At 44.4% G+C, this 20,631-nt stretch overlaps 1 protein-coding gene across 1 annotated transcript in view; it reads right to left on the bottom strand.

The window, feature by feature from the left end:
* Nucleotides 1-20,631, bottom strand: part of myo10 (myosin X) — a 108,824-nt gene that overhangs the window by 64,450 nt on the left and 23,743 nt on the right. The window contains exons 2-3 of the mRNA XM_014990273.2: nucleotides 9,879-9,977; nucleotides 4,595-4,753 (exon numbers count right to left, since the gene is read on the bottom strand). Of these exons, the coding sequence (XP_014845759.2) occupies nucleotides 4,595-4,753; nucleotides 9,879-9,977 (258 nt within the window). The remainder of the gene's footprint in view (nucleotides 1-4,594; nucleotides 4,754-9,878; nucleotides 9,978-20,631) is intronic.

The following is a 20,631-nucleotide window of genomic DNA, read 5'->3' as shown; positions in this document are numbered from 1 at the left end:
CTTCACTCACACAGGATTCCTTCATCAGTTCATAGCTATAATTTTCAGACAATATTTACATCCAGATTTACCGTCTGGCTTCTTCTGGTGCAGAATTATGATGCAACAGACGGATGACAGCAGAGATCCGGTCAGTGAGGAAAGGACTGGGTCTGCAGCGACACGAGCGTTCAGATTCAGCTCCACATCTGGAAGTGGATTAAATCTGATTTCTGGAGTGAACATGTCTTTCCTCACTTTGATGCACGAGGTGGAAACGTTTGCTTCTGTTTTCCTCCTGCAGAAACAAACTGATGATGAAATCTTCAGCTGTCCTGAACCAAATGAATCTTCCTGCATGAAAACACAATGAAGAGCTGAAGCTGGTTCCGACTGACCCACGGACCCGTCCGTCTCCAGACTCTCTGCTCGCTGCGATGGAAACAAAACTTCTGACCAGTTTACTGAGGATGAATCACTTTTCCCTGTGTGACGTTCAGACGAGGTTTTCTGAATGGATCATGTTGTAAAATGAAGCTGGAACCAAACGACTGGTCATCTGAATGTTCAGACTGATTGGTTACCAGCCATATTAGAGCCTCATTTAGGTTTGTGTTAAACCTGAATATGATGGAAGAAGAATGATTTTAAATCAGGTTTTCTGTTTGTTTGTATTCTGGTGAGAAACGGAGCCAGAAGCTGCAGCTCCTCTCACATCATCCGCAGCCAGTGGGAGGACTGGGAGCAAAATCTAATTAAAGCACCAATCAGACAAAGAGGTCAATTAAAGGCCTCTGTGTGAAAACCAACAGTCTGATGAGGAGAAAGTTCATCTGGAGCCGATCCTGCAAACAGGATCCCAAACCAGTTTATTAGGAATTCCTGAAGTTTCTGACTGGACTGACCCCCTGCAGGCTGCCGGGGGGTCCGGCCCTGAAACGGATCCAGAGGGCCGCATTCCTCAGCGTCTGTCTGCTCAGAGAAACGTGAGGCGAACGGAACCGACAGGCTGAAACAGAAACATGTGGGACGGAATAACCAGAGAACACGGCTGGCGGTGCCAACAAAGACGCACCATGTGGTACGGATCAGGTCCGAACCGAGCGGAGGGACGGGGGGAGAACACGGAGCGTCGCTCTGCTGGAAACGTGTGTGTGTGTGTGTGTGTGTGTGTGTGTGTGTGTGTGTGTGTGTGTGTGTGTGTGTGTGTGTGTGTGTGTGTGTGTGTGTGTGTGAATGCTTCCACTGGAATCTGCAGAAGAGACGAGGGAGGCCACCGGTCGACAGCACAGCTGGTTGCAATCACAGCGGCTAAAGATGTTACACACACACACACACACACACACACACACACACACACACACAGACTCTCATAGGTCTTGTAGCCTGCAGGCTTGTTTTGCTACACTTAAGGTTTTTTAATTTATCCAGAAAATGACTCAGAAATGAAACTTTGAGACGTTTTCAAACTGTTTGCAGTAAAATCTCAGATTAAACTTCACTGTAAAACATCTGAGCCACATTTAGTTGTGTTTACCATCTTCTTCTCTTTAAGTCAAATAAATTTAGCGAGTTTTAGATTTTGAACCTAAATGTGAGCTTGTGAAAGATAAACTTATAATAGTAACTTTTCATAAATTTTGTCAAATCTTCAAGAGTTTTTAGGTTAGCACTTTAAAAAACTGAAAGAAGAAAAAGGAGTGGGAAATGTTTCCCAGAGTGCTTAGCGGCGCGTTGTTGTACTCTTGTGTTACATTGATCTGTCATTACGCTAAATGTTTATCTTAAATTTGCAAAGCAGGAGGATAATGTTTTGTTCACATTAAATGTTTTTAAGCAGAATTCGTTGAGATGTTTAATAAAATTCATTACAAGATCAGAAATTTTGTTCATGCAATTTGAAACAAGAATTTAAATTATTCTGAAGTAAAATAAATAGTGATTTTGACTTTTCCATAAACAAATTTCTGATTTTTCTGGGAGGTTTTCTTCTTAATACAAAAAATATGGGGAGTTTTTTTCTGCATGACCCCAAAATGAGGTTTGATTCTGTTTGTAGAAGCGTAAATGTCTGGAAATCATAATGCTTTGGTTCACATGTAAACATGTCGAGCTGAAAATATTAAACTTAGAGCATCTGGAGGCCAAAAGAAACCGAAATATGGTTTTAATGTTTTTAAACTCTGGATGAATAAATTAGCCAAAAACTCAAGCTGTGATGCAGCAAATTAAAAAATTAAGGACATCTCAGGAAGTTATTCAGAGAGAAAACATTTCTATTTCCAGGCTGGAAACATTGAAACATCTGGTTCTTTTACAAGCTGGTTCTCTTTGTTCAGCTTTACTAGGTACTGGTTAAAAATATTTTAAAACTAATCCTGAAATTCTAAACTTCTGACTCACTCATTTCCATCAGACACACAACGTGTGTGTGTGTGTGTGCGTTTGTTTGTAATACCTTGTGGGGACGATTTTCCTGACATATGCTACGTTGTGGGGACCAATCGCTCCTTGTGGGGACCTGAGCCTGGTCCCCACGAGGGGAAACCCTGTTTTTGGGTCAGGGGTCAGAGTTAGTGCTAAGGTATGAATTGAGTTTTGGTTAGGTTTAGGGTTAGGTATGTGATGGTTAGGGTTAGGAAAAGGGTAAAGGTAAGGTTTAGGATGTAGAAATGAGTAGAAATGAATGGAAGTCAATGGAAAGTCCCCACAAAGATAGCAAAACAAACGTGTGTGTGTGTGTGTGTGCGTGTGTGTGTGTGTGTGTGTGTGTGTGTGTGTGTGTGTGTGTGTGTGTGGGTGTGTGTGTGTGTGCGTGTGTGTGTGTGTGTGTGTGTGTGTGGGTGTGTGTGTGTGTGTGTGTGTGTGTGTGCGTGTGTGTGTGTGTGTGTGTGTGTGTGTAGCCACTCTCTTTGGTTCACCACAATCCACTTCACCAAATCTTCCCGTCCAATTTTCCCTTTTCTCAGCTACCTCTTTCCAAAGAGAGAAGAAACGAGTCGGGCTGCAGATCGGCCGGCTGTGATGAATTGATGGGATAATTTCAACCATACGGGAACATTCAAACGTCATTAAAGCAACAACATGGCATTTGTCAAAGGTTACTTCGCCTGATGCGTGCCAAATGCAGAGAACAAGGCCGGCTTTGTGTTTGTTTTGCTGCGTTAAGTGTCGGATCGGGATTGTTCCAGGAATCCAGGACCAGGACAGTAACGAGCCGTTTGTCCCGCATGACTGTTGTTTTTCTAGACCAAAGTTTGGTATTTGTTTTCAGAAAAACCAAAAAACAGGAAAATATTCTAATAATGAGTCACATTGTTGATAAAAAAAAAAAAGAAGGCAATTTAGTGGCACCAAGTGGCAACAGTCTAGATTGCACTAAAAATAGCTTCTACTTTCTTGCACAAACTTCTGGGTACATAAATGTTGAAGCTTGATCTTTTCTTCCCAGTTAAATGTTGCAACATTACAAACAGTCAGAGCTCTTTTCTCTTCTCCATTCCTGCAGTGTCTGAACATGTTTCCCTGGATGTCACGGCCTAAACTCAGCAAATTCAAACATTTCCTCCAGGGATTTTACGAAACATTCCCTGAACAGAACCGAGCGCCCAATCAGGATGCATCATCATCAGAGACAGGAAGCTGGACCCTTTCTGTACCAAACCCTGCATGCATGTGACGTTTCCCGTCACTTCAACAGTCACGCTGCTTTCATTTTCTCTGCCAACATCCAGCCAGCGGCGTGACGCAGCAGGACTGGGCCGTTTCAGGCCGTCAGGTGATTCCAGCAGAGAGCAGTTCAGAGAGGGCATTGCTCCTGGCAGCTGGATCTCTGAGCGGGCTTTTCTTTGTCAGGTGGAACGATTTCCTGCGAGAACCTTTAATTTATCAGGTTTCACGTTTTAGAAACTGGAAGTACGACTTTCTTCAATCCAGATCCATTTAAATCACATTTTAAAGGGAATTTATGTTTGTTAGCAGCAGAGTAATGAAGTAAGAGAAGAAATACTCCAACATGTTTTTACTCAAGTGAAACGTATAAGTCCAAGAAATTACTCAATAAGAGTAAAAACATATTGGTAAAAAGTCTACTCAAGTCCTGAGTAACTGATCAAATTATCAATCATTTAAAATTTAAAAATTATATCAGACGAACCAAAATATAAAGTTAAGTGGAAATTTTGGTATTTTAAGGACGAAAATTACAATAATTCATATAAGTAATAAAAAAAAAACAACAAAATCAGGCAAAAGAAAAAAAATTCCAAATCAATAAAAAAAAAAAAAAATTAATAAAAACTACAGGTGTTTCTGTGTCTGGTGGGTTTTTGGTTAAAACATGTTTGTTTTTCATTCAGTTGGTAGAAAATCCAGAAATTTTTACTCCAGTAGGCGTAGAAATACTTCATGATAAAATTACTCAAGTAAATGTAATTTAGTAAATGTAACTGGTTACTACAGAACTCTGGATCCAACAGAACACAAGCAAAAGAGGAAACAATTGGTGATCTGGTAAAAACATCTACTGAGGAATAATCATTATTGATTACGCCAGACGTCCAGTGATTAGTGAGACCTCTGGGTCTGGTTCTGTTGCGGTATGAAGTGAACTCACATAGATCTGCCTCTGCTGGTACCGCTGGTAGAGGTTGTGCATGATGGCGCCGTCGTGAAGGTCCTCCAGCGTGGCCATGTCCTCCACGCCTCTGACGCTGCTGTGGTGCATGGGCTGCACCTTCTGCCTGGTGAGGGCGTTCTGTTTGTAGGTGTAGACCTGGACCAGAGCACAGGAAACACCAGGATCAGACCCAGACAATGACAGCAACCCTGGACCTCAACCAAACCTTCAATCCACACCGACCAACTGGAGCTCCTGGAAACGTTGATCTTCTGTCAGAAGAGTTAAATTGTGATGTAGCTTTCAGAAGATTCACTGTGAGATGTTAGCTTTGGTTTTTGAAAGGAACATTTTGAGTTTCTTAAGGTGTGGAGCTCATTTTGGAATGATTGTGGCTCAGTTACACTGGGGATTAAAATTGCAACATTTGGTTATTTTTAAAATTTTTAAAAAGCGCAACTGAAACTGACAGGCGCCATGATGGACGTCGGAGTGAGGGACGGAACAGAGCGACTGAAACTGTTTTCCAAAGTTGTTTCTGCCATTTTATTCATGGCCTCTACCTGTTGGAGTCGAGCTAACTTGTCTGTGAACGTAACACACCTGGTTGGGGCTCATTCACGGTACAACAGCTGGAAACAGCTTGAAACCGACCCGAACCTCCTCCCTCCTGACGTGTTGATCAAATTACCGACTTTGCCTGAATCCACACCACATGATTTATATCACTGTCATAAGCAGCGCTTCCCTTTACACCGGAGCAGGATTAAAAACGTACAACAGAGGAGATGCTAACCAGATTTTTCCATACATGCTAGGCTACATGGCGGTGCGGTACTGTCTCCATGGTAACGGTTGAACAAGTACCTTCTCCATAATGCGATATTTGATATTTTTGTTATCGTACGTAAAATAAATTAACGTTAATCTTCTTACCTTGTAAAAAGAGTTCGCTACAAATCCGCGTTTTCACCGAGGGCTGCCAGTCATCATTACTGCTATCTATCTATCTATCTATCTATCTATCTATCTATCTATCTATCTATCTATCTATCTATCTATCTATCGCCGCCGCATCTTTCCTCATTAAAAGTTATACAATAAAATGTTTGGTTTGCATCCTTGTCTGTTTCTGCAGCTGACCGCACAGCAAGTGAAATGATTTACTCTTTAAAGTGAAATTAAGCGATATTAGGTTACACATGTCTGTTTTTAGACTGGCGTTTGGTTGTTTTGGTGCGTCATGGCGGTGAGGCGGGGCTATGAGTGCGTGACGTCACGTGCAAAGACTCAACAACAGACATCTCTGAATTCAAGCTTTGACAGCCGGTGGCCTGAAGCAGTCAGGACCAGGACTTACTTTAACTTGAAAATCACTTTATCTCATCATACATCAGGAAACCGGATCGTTCCTGGATCGGTACCCGGATCTGATCTTCTGCTGTCTTTGCTTTTTGTTAAATGTCGGGAGCCAAATATACCAAACAGGTTATGAAATATATTTGACTAACAGTCAGAAGTCAAAACATTTGTGTACTTCTGTTCAGCTGTGAAGTAAAGACCCGGGATGCAGAGAACCTCCTCAGTAGCAAACGTTTTGCTGCTCGTCCCGGTGAACCTGCTCTCGTCTCGTGTTACGTTTCTCCTTCCACAGCGGTGACATCTGGCAGGCAGCGAGGATAAATTATATCCTGAGCTGCAGAAGACGAGTCTGAAGCTAACCACTGCCAGAAAAAGGCTGATTCTTGTTCAGGTTTAGAAGAAAGTCTGAGACTTTTCTAAAAATTTACAGGAAGCAGAGGAAACTATCCACTCACAGAGCAGTTATTTCATTATCAGACCTGCCTGGACACTGGTTTACCTTTTTCAGATGCTGATAAAACTCACTTTTATAGCATCCTATATACAAATTAAATAACTAAAATGTAAAAAATAAAAATATTGAATGCAGTTATTTATTGTTCTAAGGAGAAACTGAATTGTCGAGTATTTGCAGGGTAAAGTCTTTATAAAGAACAAAATTGATCTCATTGATCTGGACTGACCAGTCCAGTTTTCAGGTTTTAGACACACCGAAGGAACGATCTGATTTATTTTGAAAGGATCTGGCATGTTGGGAATGTCTGATGATTCAGATATGATGTAGAGTTTCTGTAATAAAACCATAAAGTGGAGCTAACACCGTGAGGCGGGGGCCGGCTGTGGCCCCTCTGTGACCAGCTGCGGTCCACCAGTTCAGAGCAGCGACTCCTGAAACAAGCCGGTCTCTGTCTGAGGAGTCAGTCACCTCTGACCCCCGACCCCACGCACACTCACACATTAACAGCAGAGAAGCCCCCCAGCATCCTGTCGGCCTTCGTTTCTCACATTCCTCCCCCTGTGACACGTCAGCGACAAACGGGTCGTCACTGAAGCTCTTCCAGAATAAAGCGCAGCGTTCTGACTGAGCTGACTGATGACGGCAGCAGAAACCCAACAACAAGCCTCACTGGTCCTGGTTTCATCGGGTTCATTCACACCAGAGAGAGGCTCTTACAGCAGTTTTAATGGCTTGTTCATGAGCTTTTGTTGGTTTACTCAACCAAGAAAAGGTCATGAAGTTCAAGGATGCAAGAAAAGTTCAAACACAGAAATCCCTTCAAACAATCCCAAACATTCCCAATCCAGAGCAATCCCAGAATTAGAGCTCCGTCCCAGCAGGACCCCAGATTTTCACTTAATTATGTTTCTATATTTAGCTCATTTATCTCTCTGGAGAGTCAACAGGGATCTGCAGCTCGACAGAAACCCTGGGGGCAAACCTGGGCGCTAAGCCCCGCAGCAGATGCTATAAGGGGTAAATCTCTGGGCCACAAAGCCAGCAGGCAGGAGAGGGCAAACTGCCACCAGTTAGCATCATCAGGATGCTAACTGGTGGCAGTTAGCATCATCAGGATGCTAACTGGTGGCAGTTAGCATCATCAGGATGTTAGCCTGATGATGCTATTGTCAAGCTTGTGATTTTCATCTTTTGGTTGCGGGTAAAAATAAAGGGACATAATAAAAGTCAACCTTAAGCATCACCTTGACACTGTTAATCAAATAGTGCCCAAACAATCCCGCTGTGTACATCAGTTAGCATCAGAATGCAGTTAGCATCACAACGCTAACTGCATTCTGATGCTAACTGCAAACATCATTAGGATTTGCTTCTGGATCCGCCAGGATCAACTTTGTTTTAGGTCCAGGAAGGAATTTACACTTACAGCAAAAACACTAAAGAAAATACTTAAAAATGAAAACGCTGAATATTTTTAGCTTAAAACATTTACACATCTAAAAGAGATGAAACAATGGATGGATTGAAAATACATCAATTAACTACGACAGAAACAATTAATTGGGTTACTCGTGATTAATCGATTACTGAAAGAAATCAACACCTAATTTAGTAACTGGTTAATTGTTAGCAATAAAAACTTTTAAAATAGGGAATTGAATGATTTGTTTATTTTTGTGCATTTCCAATCCTACAAAAAACAAACTTAAGTGTTTAAATGAAAGATGTGCAGAATGTTCTAGTTTATCTCAGTTAATTGATTATGTGTCAGGATCTATAATCGATTATTTGCAGCTCTGTTCTGTCTCTTCTCAGACTCCGTATGTATCGATAATCTGAGGAAACAGTCATGATAGCAGCTGTCTGCTTAAATGTTGCAGCAGCTTTACTTTTTATCAAATCTTACTGTGAAATATTGTAATTTTTAGTATTTCTCATGTTCCTCAGATTATTTTTTTAATAAATTTATTGAAACTGATAAGATATGACTGACATGATATCAGTGGCAGTAGTGTTCTCTGTTGTTATTTTGCTCTTTGAACAAACTTTCACCTCCTGCCTTAAACTCCTTCAGGTGTTTTCCTGACAGAACCTGGAGCGGCTGATCGGTCCAGTAACGTTTAACCATCAGCTCGTATTTCATGCTAATAATCATGGTGTCAGAGCGGCAGAGTGACGGGGAAACCGAGCCGTCTCCGTGTCAGAGAGGTCGGCAGGTAAGCCTCCAGCTTCTCCTTTCTGTCAGCATCAAAAGCAGCAGCTGCTGTTTGACTCTCCATTCATCTGCTGCTGCTTTGTCCTGCAGCCGGAGGAGGAGGAGCCTGTCTGAAACCCTGAAACCCTGAAACCCGAGGAAGATGAGCTGCTTCTCCAACCTTCAGCTGCTCTGAGGAAAAACTGCAGGACAAACGTCACTTATTCACTGCTAGTATAAGTTTAGATGCACAAACAGCTCAGAGCTTGTTACATCTGAAAAACACTCGAAAGGTTTTACCCTGTTTAAATCTGCCTCTGGGAAGACAACAAGTTATTTTCTTGTCAGTTTTTCAGGTAAAACTAAAGTTTATCTACAGCATCCAGACGCTCTGGTTCCTTTGAGTCAAAGATAAAATCCCACAGATTTAATGTTTGAAACATGAGGAGGAAAAACTTTAATGTGTTGAATCAGCAGTTTGTTTCATTCATTTATTTATTGTTTTATTTTCATTTGCTTGTTGATTTCTTTTGTTTGTTTGCATTTAAATGTATCTTTTATTTTATGTTTGTGATAGAAACGGGTTGAAGATGCTGGAAGCTGCAGTTCATCACTTCCTGCTCCGGGTTTCATCCCGACTGATCCTCCGTCACATCTAAACCTCAAATATTCACTTTCCTTTATCCAAAACACAAATGACCGACTCTAAACGTCCTTCACCTTCCTGTCTGTTTCCACAACACGGATCAAAGCCGTGAAGCAGAACCAGCCGAGCTTCAGCGGATCTGCAGCTGATCCACGTTACCAAACGGATCCAAACGGATCCTTTACAGACTCCGTGCTGCTGATCGGGATAAATGTGGGAACGACGTTTTCCTTCAGCTCCGTGACGGTAAAACTCGGAAAAGACTGAAGCTTCTTAACGACCCAACATTTGCTGCGATTGCTGTATTTGTTTTTGTCAGAGTTTATGAACAATTAATATGTTTTATTCATTTTGGATCACAGAAAGTTGCTTCAATAGAAACTGAAATAAAAACGTCAGAAATGAAAACATGAGAGGGATTCAAACCTGACGGAAACGGGCCGCGCTGCAGGCTCAAGGTCACTGGGAATATTTTTTATCTTTGTGCAGATTAACGGATTTACCCTTGACCCAAAGCCAGCCCGACGGTACCGTCAGGGTTTATGACTCCCGTCAGAAAGAGCTGAGACGTGTTTCAGACAGAGTCCGGTTCGGTCCGGGCCAGCCGCCTGAGGTTTCTCACCTGGCCATAGTCTGTGGCGAAGACGACGACGCCTCCAGAGCAGGAAGATACGGAGCCAGGGAGGAACTGGTCCTCCTCCCGGAGCCACACCCGATCCCCCTGGAAACAGGCAAAATGATCACAGTTATTAAAAAATAACCATTTCCTGCTTTAATAACATAATTATTATCAGCCACACCCGATCCCCCTGGAAACAGGCAAAATTATCACAGTTATTAAAAAATAACCATTTCCTGCTTTAATAACATAATTATTATCAGCCACACCCGATCCCCCTGGAAACAGGCAAAATGATCACAGTTATTAAAAAATAACCATTTCCTGCTTTAATAACATAATTATTATCAGCCACACCCGATCCCCCTGGAAACAGGTAAAATTATCACAGTTATTAAAAAATAACCATTTCCTGCTTTAACTGTGAAGCTCTGAACTCTAAAGCCACCAGGAATCATCATCTGTGATGTTCCTGAGATTAGCGACCTGAGCCTGAAGCTTATGAGAAAACTGACAGGATCTGGGTTACCATGGCGTTACCATGGCGTTACCATGGCGTTACCATGGCACCGACCTCCAACCAGGAGGACATTCCAGGTGAAACCCAGGGCAGTGTTGGGTTTCGGACCTGATCCGTTCAGGAAAACCTCAAACGGATGTCATGTTTGGGTCAAACTACCGGCTGATCCTCAGAGTCTGGAGAAACCCGGACGGGTCGGACGGTTCGGGCCGTTTGCTCCTCCGTTCTGCTTCAGACGTGTAAATAAAGTCGTCCTGATCGACAGCGTCGCCTGGCTGCTGTCATTCAGTACAAACTGACATTTTCCAGTTAAATATTGAGGATGGACCCTGCTGAACGGCGCCGCCACAGGCTCTGCGGTTCATCAGCGCGGACGGCAAAGCTGATGGGAAAAACACCCGCCGTGCTTTGGATGAGCCCTCTCTCTCCCCCCTCCTCTCTCTGAACCTCCAAAACGAAACGACCTTTGACCTGACGGCCCCCAGAGGCACCTGGCAGGAGGGAGGCCACCAGATGAATGTAAAGCTCAGGTTTGCAGAGTCAGCAGCAGATCAGAGGGGCCTGGGTCCCCAGGAGTCCCCAGCGGCCCCCAGCGGCTCCCAGCGGCCCCCAGCTGCCCCCAGCTGCCTCCAGCGGCCCCCAGCGGCCCCCAGCGGCCCCCAGCTGCCCCCAGCGGCCCCCAGCTGCCCCCAGCGGCTCCCAGCGGCCCCCTGGCCCCCCCTCTCTTCTCACTGACTGAACGTTAGAAAAACTGAATCCATCGTTGCAAATTTACAGAGTTTAAAAAGCTGCTGTACCAAAATGACGACAGATTCTCATTTACTACGATTCAGAATAAATATAAAATCACAAAAAAATAAAACAAATCCACTTCGTGTCGGCCATTTTGTAACTAAACTGAGTCGGAACCAGAACCAGAACCAGAGCCGGAACCAGAACCAGAACCAGAACCGGAACCAGAACCGGAACCGGAGCCAGAACCAGAGCCAGAACTAGAGCTGGAACCAGAACCAGAACTGGAGCCAGAACCAGAACCAGAACCAGAGCCGGAACCAGAACCAGAACCAGAACCAGAACCAGAACCTGAGAGGTCTGGAAGGCTGATGATCTTTAAGCCATTCAGTCATTTATAAACTACCAACAGCAGTTTAAAGAGAAAACTACAAAGAATGAAGAGAAATTAAACGGTTAGAACCAAACATTTGGATTCATTTTGGTTCTGACAGATTTTAGACGACCTTCACCAGGTTCATAATCCAGGTTCATAATCCAGGTTCATAATCCCGTGTTGTGGTTGGTCAGAAGTTTAGAAATCGTTAACATTTCCCTTCAGCTAATCTGGTTTTCCATCCACAGACAGTAAAACTTTGAGGCGTTTATCCGACGCGGTTTGGACGTTTGTATATTTTTACATCCTCATTAAACCTCAACCTGACTGCAGCGCTGCGGTTTCAACTCAGAGCTGAAAAACAAATATTTGCATAACTCAATAAAATAAAGCAGTGTGGGAATAGAAAGTGAAATCAGACGTCTCCATGGCGACGCACTACAAGCTGCTCGGTCATGGGGTGTACTTAGTTTTTACAGACGTTCCCTTTGGCTTCATATTTTTATAATAATAATAATAACGGTGTGGATGCAGGAGTGAGCTGTTCCTCCCTGAACTACCTGAGCTCCTCCTGACAGTCGCTAACGGAGGGAAAGGAGATGATCTCCTCATCATCTCATCTCATGACGCTGCTCTTCGTTTGCTTTGCTGTTGCCTGCAGGTTCAGGTCAGACAGGCTGAGTGTGGAAAAGCTGACATGTCTGGTCAGAATCGGTTTGATTTAACCTGAACAGAAGCGTTTCTGGATCAACCTGTCAGAGGTGCGCTCAGTTCTGCTCAGCTCTACATGCGACTTATTCATTTATTTTAAGTCTGAACAGTTTGCATGTTTAGCTGCAGGTCGTCAGTTTCGGACTGAACTCAAAGGAAAGAAAGAGATGAAGTTCTGGTCACAGTTGCTGTTTGAAACCAGCAGCTGGTTTTAAAGTAAAGACTCCACATGGAATCATATTTGAAAAGGAAAACAAAAAGAAAGTCATGATGTGGACAAAGGCTGATGGTTGTTTAATGATCCATAAAGGAGCCAAACAAAGGAAGGAGCACAAAGCTCTGTTTACCAGCAGAAACATTCCTGATGTGCAGCGGCGCAGGAATCCGCTGCGACCAGAGGGAAGGCCTCAGCGCCCCGCCGCAACACGCGCTCTTCACGTTACCCCCCCACCGTCTGAGGGCGCATCGTGCCCCCTCTCCTAATCCACTCAGCCCTCCCTCTCTTCTTCTTCTACACTTTAATCCAGCAGGAGACTCTACAAACACGACTGTGAGCCAAACGTCTCCCTCCCTCATTCATCAGCGCTGACGGCCTGAACTCACATCAAAGCCCCAGTTTGGAGTTAATGATGGACTAAAGGCGAAGAAAAGCCGCGCTGCTCATCCCGTTAATGGATAAAAATCCCAGTTAAGGAGCAGAAATCTGCCCAGAGCCGCCATGAGGAGCAGCTGTACAGAAACCGCCAACATTTCAGCTGCAGAGTAAAATCCAAAACAAACTGAAACCAAACCGACTGAAACGTGACCTGAACGGAGAAACGGCTTTTCCCATGATGCTTTGAAACGCTGCGTGCTCAAACAAATGAAAATGTTTACACGGGTTTGTTTGGAAATGATAAAAATGATGCAATAAATTCAGTGAATGATGTTAGAAATTAATTTACCTGAGAGGCTGATACAATTAAAGTCTAAAGGATTCTGTTTTAAAACATAGACAATGGATCCAGACCGGATCAGACCGGATCCATTCAGACTGGATACATTCAGATTGGATCAGATCGGATCCATTCAGATCGGATCCATTCAGACTGGATCCATTCAGACTGGATCAGATCGGATCCATTCAGACTGAATCAGATCGGATCCATTCAGACTGGATCCATTCAGACTGAATCAGATCGGATCCATTCAGACTGGATCCATTCAGACCGGATCAGACCGGATCCATTCAGACTGGATCCATTCAGACTGGATCAAACTGGATCCATTCAGACTGGATCCATTCAGACTGGATCAGATCGGATCCATTCAGACTGGATCCATTCAGACCGGATCAGACCAGATCCATTCAGACCGGATCCATTCAGACTGGATCAGACTGGATCCATTCAGACTGGATCCATTCAGACTGGATCAGATTGGATCCATTCAGACCGGATCAGATCGGATCCATTCAGACTGGATCCATTCAGACCGGATCAGACCAGATCCATTCAGACCGGATCCATTCAGACTGGATCAGACTGGATCCATTCAGACTGGATCCATTCAGACTGGATCAGATTGGATCCATTCAGACCGGATCAGACTGGATCCATTCAGACTGAATCAGATCGGATCCGTTCAGACCAGATCCATTCAGACCGGATCAGACTGGATCCATTCCGACCGGATCAGACTGGATCAGATCGGATCCCTTCAGACCGGATCCATTCAGACTGGATCAGACCGGATCCATTCAGACTGGATCCATTCAGATTGAATCAGATAGGATCCATTCAGACTGGATACATTCAGACCGGATCAGACCAGATCCATTCAGACCGGATCCATTCAGACTGGATCAGACTGGATCCATTCAGACTGGATCAGATTGGATCCATTCAGACTGTATCCATTCAGACCGGATCAGATCGGATCCCTTCAGACCGGATCCATTCAGACTGGATCAGATCGGATCCATTCAGACTGGATCAGATCGGATCCATTCAGACCGGATCCGGTGTGAACAGTCAGAACCAGCAGAGGACGGTTTGGTTCTGAATGTCTTCATGCTGTTGGCAGAACAAGCAGAGCAGCGGACTTGGTCGGTCTGCTTTCTGTCTGATCCAGTCAGGCTGGATGCCAACATAGAAATAAAATATCAATAAATCTGTTGGAAATGGAAATAAATCTAAACAAAAAGATGGTTTGATGCAGCTTTTACAAAAAAAATAAACTGAGAAACTTTGTAGAGAGCAGCTAAAATGTTGAGCTCATTGTTTGACAGCAACATGAAACTGGAGTCTTAATGGAGGAAATGTCAACACCAGCATAAGAAGTCACTTTAAACAGACTGGGAGCTGTGGACCCGGACCCAGCTGCTGCAGCACAACACCACTCAGGCTGCAGCTCAAAACGCTGCAGAGGCCGAGAAGGCAGGCTGCTGAACACACGACCAGGGCTGGAGGGAAGAAACACGGCGTCATCAGGAACAGCAGATCACTGGACGGTTCTGATCAGCAGATCAGCAAGACGGCACAGCTCTATTCTCCTCCATCCTGACACCAAAACCAGGGCGGCATCCACCCGCCGCCCTTAGGCCGGGCATCCACCCGCCGCCCTTAGGCCGGGCATCCACCCGCCGCCCTTAGGCCGGGCATCCACCCGCCGCCCTTAGGCCGGGCATCCACCCGCCGCCCTTAGGCCGGGCATCCACCCGCCGCCCTTAGGCCGGGCATCCACCCGCCGCCCTGCAGGCCGAGCATAAGGGCCCGGCCTGCAGGGCGGGGCCCTTATGCCCCGCCCTGCAGAACCTCCACATGTGGAGGTTCCGCCGCCCTGCAGAACCTCCACATGTGTAGCTGAACGCTCAGGGCGCTGAGGGGAGGGGGCGTTCGTACGCCATCGGGGTCGGGAATGAGCAGCTGTCCTGTCTGAGATTCCACTTCCTCCCCTGCAACAGACCGAGTCTTGTGCTCGGCCACAGGCGTCCTTTCTGTCGCAGAAACACTGGACGACTTTTTTCTTTTCTCTGAGCGCTGAAGCTGCACATCGCCATGGCGACTCGTTCTCCGACTCCTGGTTCTGGATCGACCCTCAGCTCCAAAGGTCACTGCTAAACCCAGCCTGACAGGTTGAGGGGTCCAGCTGTTTCCCAGTTACAATCAGAGCCCAGAGTTCCTGCCGCTGACCTTTGACCTCGTCTGAAGCAGGTCTGATGGCGAACAGGAACGTCTCCAACAGCTGCGGCCCAAAAGCACCCGGCTGACGGGACGGAACCACAGACTAAACATTTACTGAGCTAAAATAATAAACATGAAAGCAAAACTTTTAGTTCATAAAAGAAAAGGAGCAGAACTGAAAACTTCCTGAAACTCTGATTTTATTCCTTTATTCTGTTTGATCTTTTGTTGTTTTTCAATCTTTCTTAGTTTAATTTAATGTATTTTAAAATGTTTTACAAATAAAATAGCACTTTATTATAAATGTTAGTTCAGCTAATGTTTATGATTAGAGCTTAATGTTAGCATAACTCTTTAGTTAGCGGTGAGCACCACCGATAAACTTTATAAACATCCCTCTTTACTCTGATACCCTTAAATAAAACCCAGCAGGAATGATGAGTTCAGCCATGAGAAAACTTTTTTTGGTAAATGTATTATGTTTACACTCATTCTGATTGTTTGAACGGATCCACAGCATCCTGAATACCTGCAGATATAAATGAACCTGATGATGCTAAACGTGGCTCCACCTGGCAGCTGAATGCTGTGGGACGATTTTCTCCAGTGAGATTCAGGAGACACTGAAGACGAGCTTAGATGAGGCTGGACTTTAGAGTGGGACACACACACACACACACACACACACACACGCACGCACACACACACGCACGCACACACACACACACACACACACTGTGATGTTTATCAGGAGTGTGTGAGGCTGCAGGTGAACGTTGTTTCCTCTGAGATGGAAAACTCGTCACAAACAGTCATCAGAGAAAATCTAACTAAATTCAGCCGACCTCTGACCTGCTCAGACCTGAATGATAACCTGGTTCCTCAGGGCATGAAAGTTCAGTCAGTGATTCAGCAGCTGCTATAAACCGTCCATCCATTCAGCCAACACACGTCCCAGTCTGAACATGAACCTGTGGTCTGACTTCACAGCCGTTTTGTTTTTCATTTTTCCTCTCAGGTGACGAACAAACGAAACGTTTAAAGGCAAACAGGCGTTTCCAGCAGATTTGACATTTTCTGCTGCTTTTCTTTGTGAAATGAATCGTTCAGCCTGCAGCGTTTTCCTCTGCATGTCAATTTTGTTTTGTTTTCCACAGATAAGAGCCGGATCAATCATCAGGTCGCGTTAATTATTAACTACGATGTTTTACAGCCGAGGTTAAAAGTGAGCAACGGTCTCGCCTCGCCCGCTCTCCTTCTGCATTCTTTGAATTTGCCTCATCGGAAGGAAACAGATGAAACTTTTCAAATATAAGTGCAAAATAATTAAAAAGTGTATTCATTTTTATCAGAGGAAACTAAATTCTTTCAATAATAAATTAAACCTTCAAGAGATTCTGAAGCAAACAGAATTTTCCAAGATTTTGCAAAAGAAAAGAGAAATTATCTTTGAATTCTCTGAAAGTACTAAAATTGTCCTCCAGATGATGAAACTGGGGCTGCACAGTGGCGCAGTTGGTAGAGCTGTCGCCTTGCAGCAAGAAGGTTCTGGGTTCGATTCCCGGCCCCGGTCTTTCTGCATGGAGTTTGCATGTTCTCCCTGTGTATGCGTGGGTTTTCTCCGGGTTCTCCGGTTTCCTCCCACAGTCCAAAAACATGACTGTCAGGTTAATTGGCCTTTCCAAATTGCCCCTAGGTGTGTGTGTGTGTGCATGGTTGTTTGTCCTGTGTGTCTCTGTGTTGCCCTGCGACAGACTGGCGACCTGTCCAGGGTGTACCCCGCCTCTCGCCCGGAACGTGAGCTGGAGAGGCACCAGCACCCCTCCCGACCCCACTGAGGGACAAGGGTGAAGGAAAATGGATGGATGATGAAACTGCAGGCTGGGAACCAACAGTGAGGAAGTCCATGACCCTCCACCTGACCGCTGCACCGACCAATCACTGAGCAGCGGCTTTGGAGGGAGCCAATCAGAAGGAGCCATTTGGATTTGAAAGTCTGGAAATGTTTCACAGCGTAAGAGCAAAAACAAATAAAGGTTTTAACTGGATTAAAGTGAAGCAGGAAGCAAACTCATGATGTGATCAGCTGTTACCGTGGTAATGAAACATAACGGCACCCAGATGTGTGGAAGCATAAAAGTAAAAAGCATAAAATCGTTTTACATGCAGAGAGCAATCCGACAGACAGTATTTATATCTGGATTATACAAACCGAAGGTCGCGCTGAGTCGGCCAACACAATGAGTTCAAACCACAAGTCACCACAGAAAAAGACACTTTTTTCCACACTGAAGTAATAAAAATCGGTTTTACACATTTTCTCTGTCATTATTCTGGCATTTAGAAAATAGAAAATTTCTGATGATCCTAACTGACCTAAAACAGGAACATTTATTCTGATTTATCTGAAAAAACGCATATTTAATATGGTGTATGTAAACTTCTGGTTTTAACTGCACCAGTATGAACATTTCTCCGGTTGGTTCCAGAAGCTGAAATAATGTTGATGTTTGAAAACGTCATGAAAGACAGGAAGGAATTAACAGAATAAAAGTTAAGAATTCCCAAAGGATAAAACTCAATTTTTCGCTTTATGACGAGGAAAATGTTGACTTGATCTGTCAAAATAAGAGCTGCTTTTCCTCCAGCTCCTCCTCATCGAGTTTCCACAGTTTAATGGATCCTAATTAGATGCTGCGGCGCCAAATCAAACCGTTAGCGAAGCCTCAGAGTCATGCTGGATGTCAGGAACGTTTCTGCTGCATCTGAAACGCATGAGGAGGATTTATAACTGCAGCTTCCTAAAGGAGAAGAAACGAGGCGAATCACTTTGGATCCGCCTGTGAGAAACACTAAAACGAAACTCTGGATGAGAAACATTGTGAGCTTGTAGGTGATTAAGTGAAACCATGTGTGTGGCATCGGCTCCGTCCAGCTTCGTCTCAAACATTTCTTCCTTAATCCGCCAGAACTTGTTTTATTAAAACACGCAGAGATCCTCCTGACGCAGAAACCAACGCTGATCCCAGATCAACAAGTGTTTAGAGATGTTTTATTAAAAAGCTTTTTGTCTGGAAGCAGACACTATAAAACTCGTAAATCCTCCGTTGGCGTTCCCAAAGCAGGTTGTGTTTACAGGGATGAGAGCGGCATTGTGAGGAGGGAGGGAAAGATCTGCAACGATGGGAAAGAAATTACAGCGGCCGCGCACACATGACCCGGATCAACATAAAACACCAGAACCGGCCAATCAGCCGCTGACTGAACCGCGTCTAAAACCAAGATTATTAGTTTTTTACGGGCTGCAATAACTTGACTGAGGTCCACATATGAAGCCGTTTAATGAGGCCTTTATGGAGGAACTGCACACATGTAGCTGCTTACATGTTTGGGTCAATTTGGTTCCTGCTGACTGCAAACTTTAGCAGCGTTATCTTTATGACGAAGCACAGCAGCATGCGCTCACTACTAAACCATAAAACGGAGGGAAACTTGTGATTAAGCAGTTTACATTTACAATTAATAAACCGACGATTATAAAGAATGAAAAGGATTTCTGAGAAGGAACTAATGGTGATAATTTGGGGGGTTTGAAGCTCTTTACTGAGGCAGCAGAAAATAGAACAAGTAGGAAAAACCTGAAGAAGAATAAACCAAAATGGATAACTCTGGATTTACACTACATGCTGCTCCGCTCCGCGGTGGAGGCCAGAGGAGCTCAGAGGGAAATGCAAGATTTCACAAAAAAGTCATAAAATAGATTAAAATCCATCCATCCATTTTCTGTACACCCTTGTCCCTTAGTGGGGTCGGGAGGTGCTGGTGCCTCTCCAGGTAACGTTCCGGGCGAGAGGTGGGGTCACCTGGACAGGTCGCCAGTCTGTCGCAGGGCAACACAGAGACACACAGGACAAACAACCGGAGTACCTGGAGAAAACCCACCATGCACAGGGAGAACATGCAAACTCCATGCAGAAAGACACGGGCTGGGAATCGAACCCAGAACCTTCTCTACCAACTGCTCCACTGTGCAGCCCATAGTTAGAATTTTGATGTTAAATTTACAGTAGAGAACATGTCACTGCAAACAGTGTAAATCCTGGGTTAGTGGAGTTTATAACCAGTAAATAACCAGTTTATGACCAGTTAATAACCAGTTTATAACCAGTTAATAACCAGTTTATAACCAATTAATAACCAGTCAGAGAGACCAATGCGTTCACCTCCGTAGGGAAACATGAAAACTTTACGCAGAATGCCTTTTAGGCTGGGATTTGAACCCAGGACCTTTTTGCTAACCTTTTCCACCGTGCAGCTCGTTTAAACCGGGATCTGCTCTTCTACCTGGAAGCCACGCCCACTGAATGCAGGTGTTGGCAGCACAGCGCCCCCTGTTTAACCAGCTGACCACGTGTAACTGAGCAGATTGTCCAAAACGTTCCGGGTGAAAGGTTACAAACCGTTCTTGTTTTAACGGCCAATGAGACGGAAACTTTCCACAAGACTCTTTGTTTCACATTAAAGGACTGAACTGAGGAGAGTCGGGTAAATACAAACAGCTTCCCATGCAAACATCGTTTGGAGCTAAACAAAAGGTAATTCTTCCAGAAAGCCCCATCCAGACGCTTCCAGCTGCAGCGACCACAGGATCTACTTTTAAACAACCCTTTCACTTATTTGCCTCTGCGCCTTATTCTACCACAGATTAACGTCATCGTGAGCTCAGATGCTCTGCGGTCGGAATAAATTTAGAGTCCGGACTCGGCTTGGAGATGGTGGCGGCTGGAATCGCTCTGCAGAGTTCAAACCAGGAGAGCTCGTTTTGTTCTCAGCTGATTTCACAGCAGCAGAACAAGCAGAGGCTCCAGTTACGGGACGTTTCCTGATTTCTGGAGAGAAACTGAGGAATCAGATCCTGGCACTCAACAGTGCAGCAAAATAAAATCATTCTCAGTCCAAAGGAATCGTTTATCTGAGCTCAGTCAGGGATCTTTCCATCATATTCCTTGGATTTTTCTTAATCCAAACCCAGATTTCTGCAGACTAAGCTGAACCACAGCGAACCAAATTCACACAGTTTCAGTCCTAAACTGTTTCATCCTTTGCTTTGTGGCAACAGAAGCAGAAAAAAGTTTGTGAATTAAGAAGCTTTGGGAGCAGAAATGGTGTCATTTCTTATATTCAGTCCCGTTAAAGTAAAACCAGATCTGTTAATGATTTTAAATAACAGATTTTTGAAAAATAAAGAAAAGT

Source organism: Poecilia mexicana, unplaced genomic scaffold (assembly GCF_051168715.1).
Source record: "Poecilia mexicana isolate PSO_F unplaced genomic scaffold, ASM5116871v1 scaffold_17, whole genome shotgun sequence".
NCBI lineage: Eukaryota > Metazoa > Chordata > Actinopteri > Cyprinodontiformes > Poeciliidae > Poecilia > Poecilia mexicana.
This window is presented reverse-complemented; position numbering and strand designations above follow the sequence as displayed.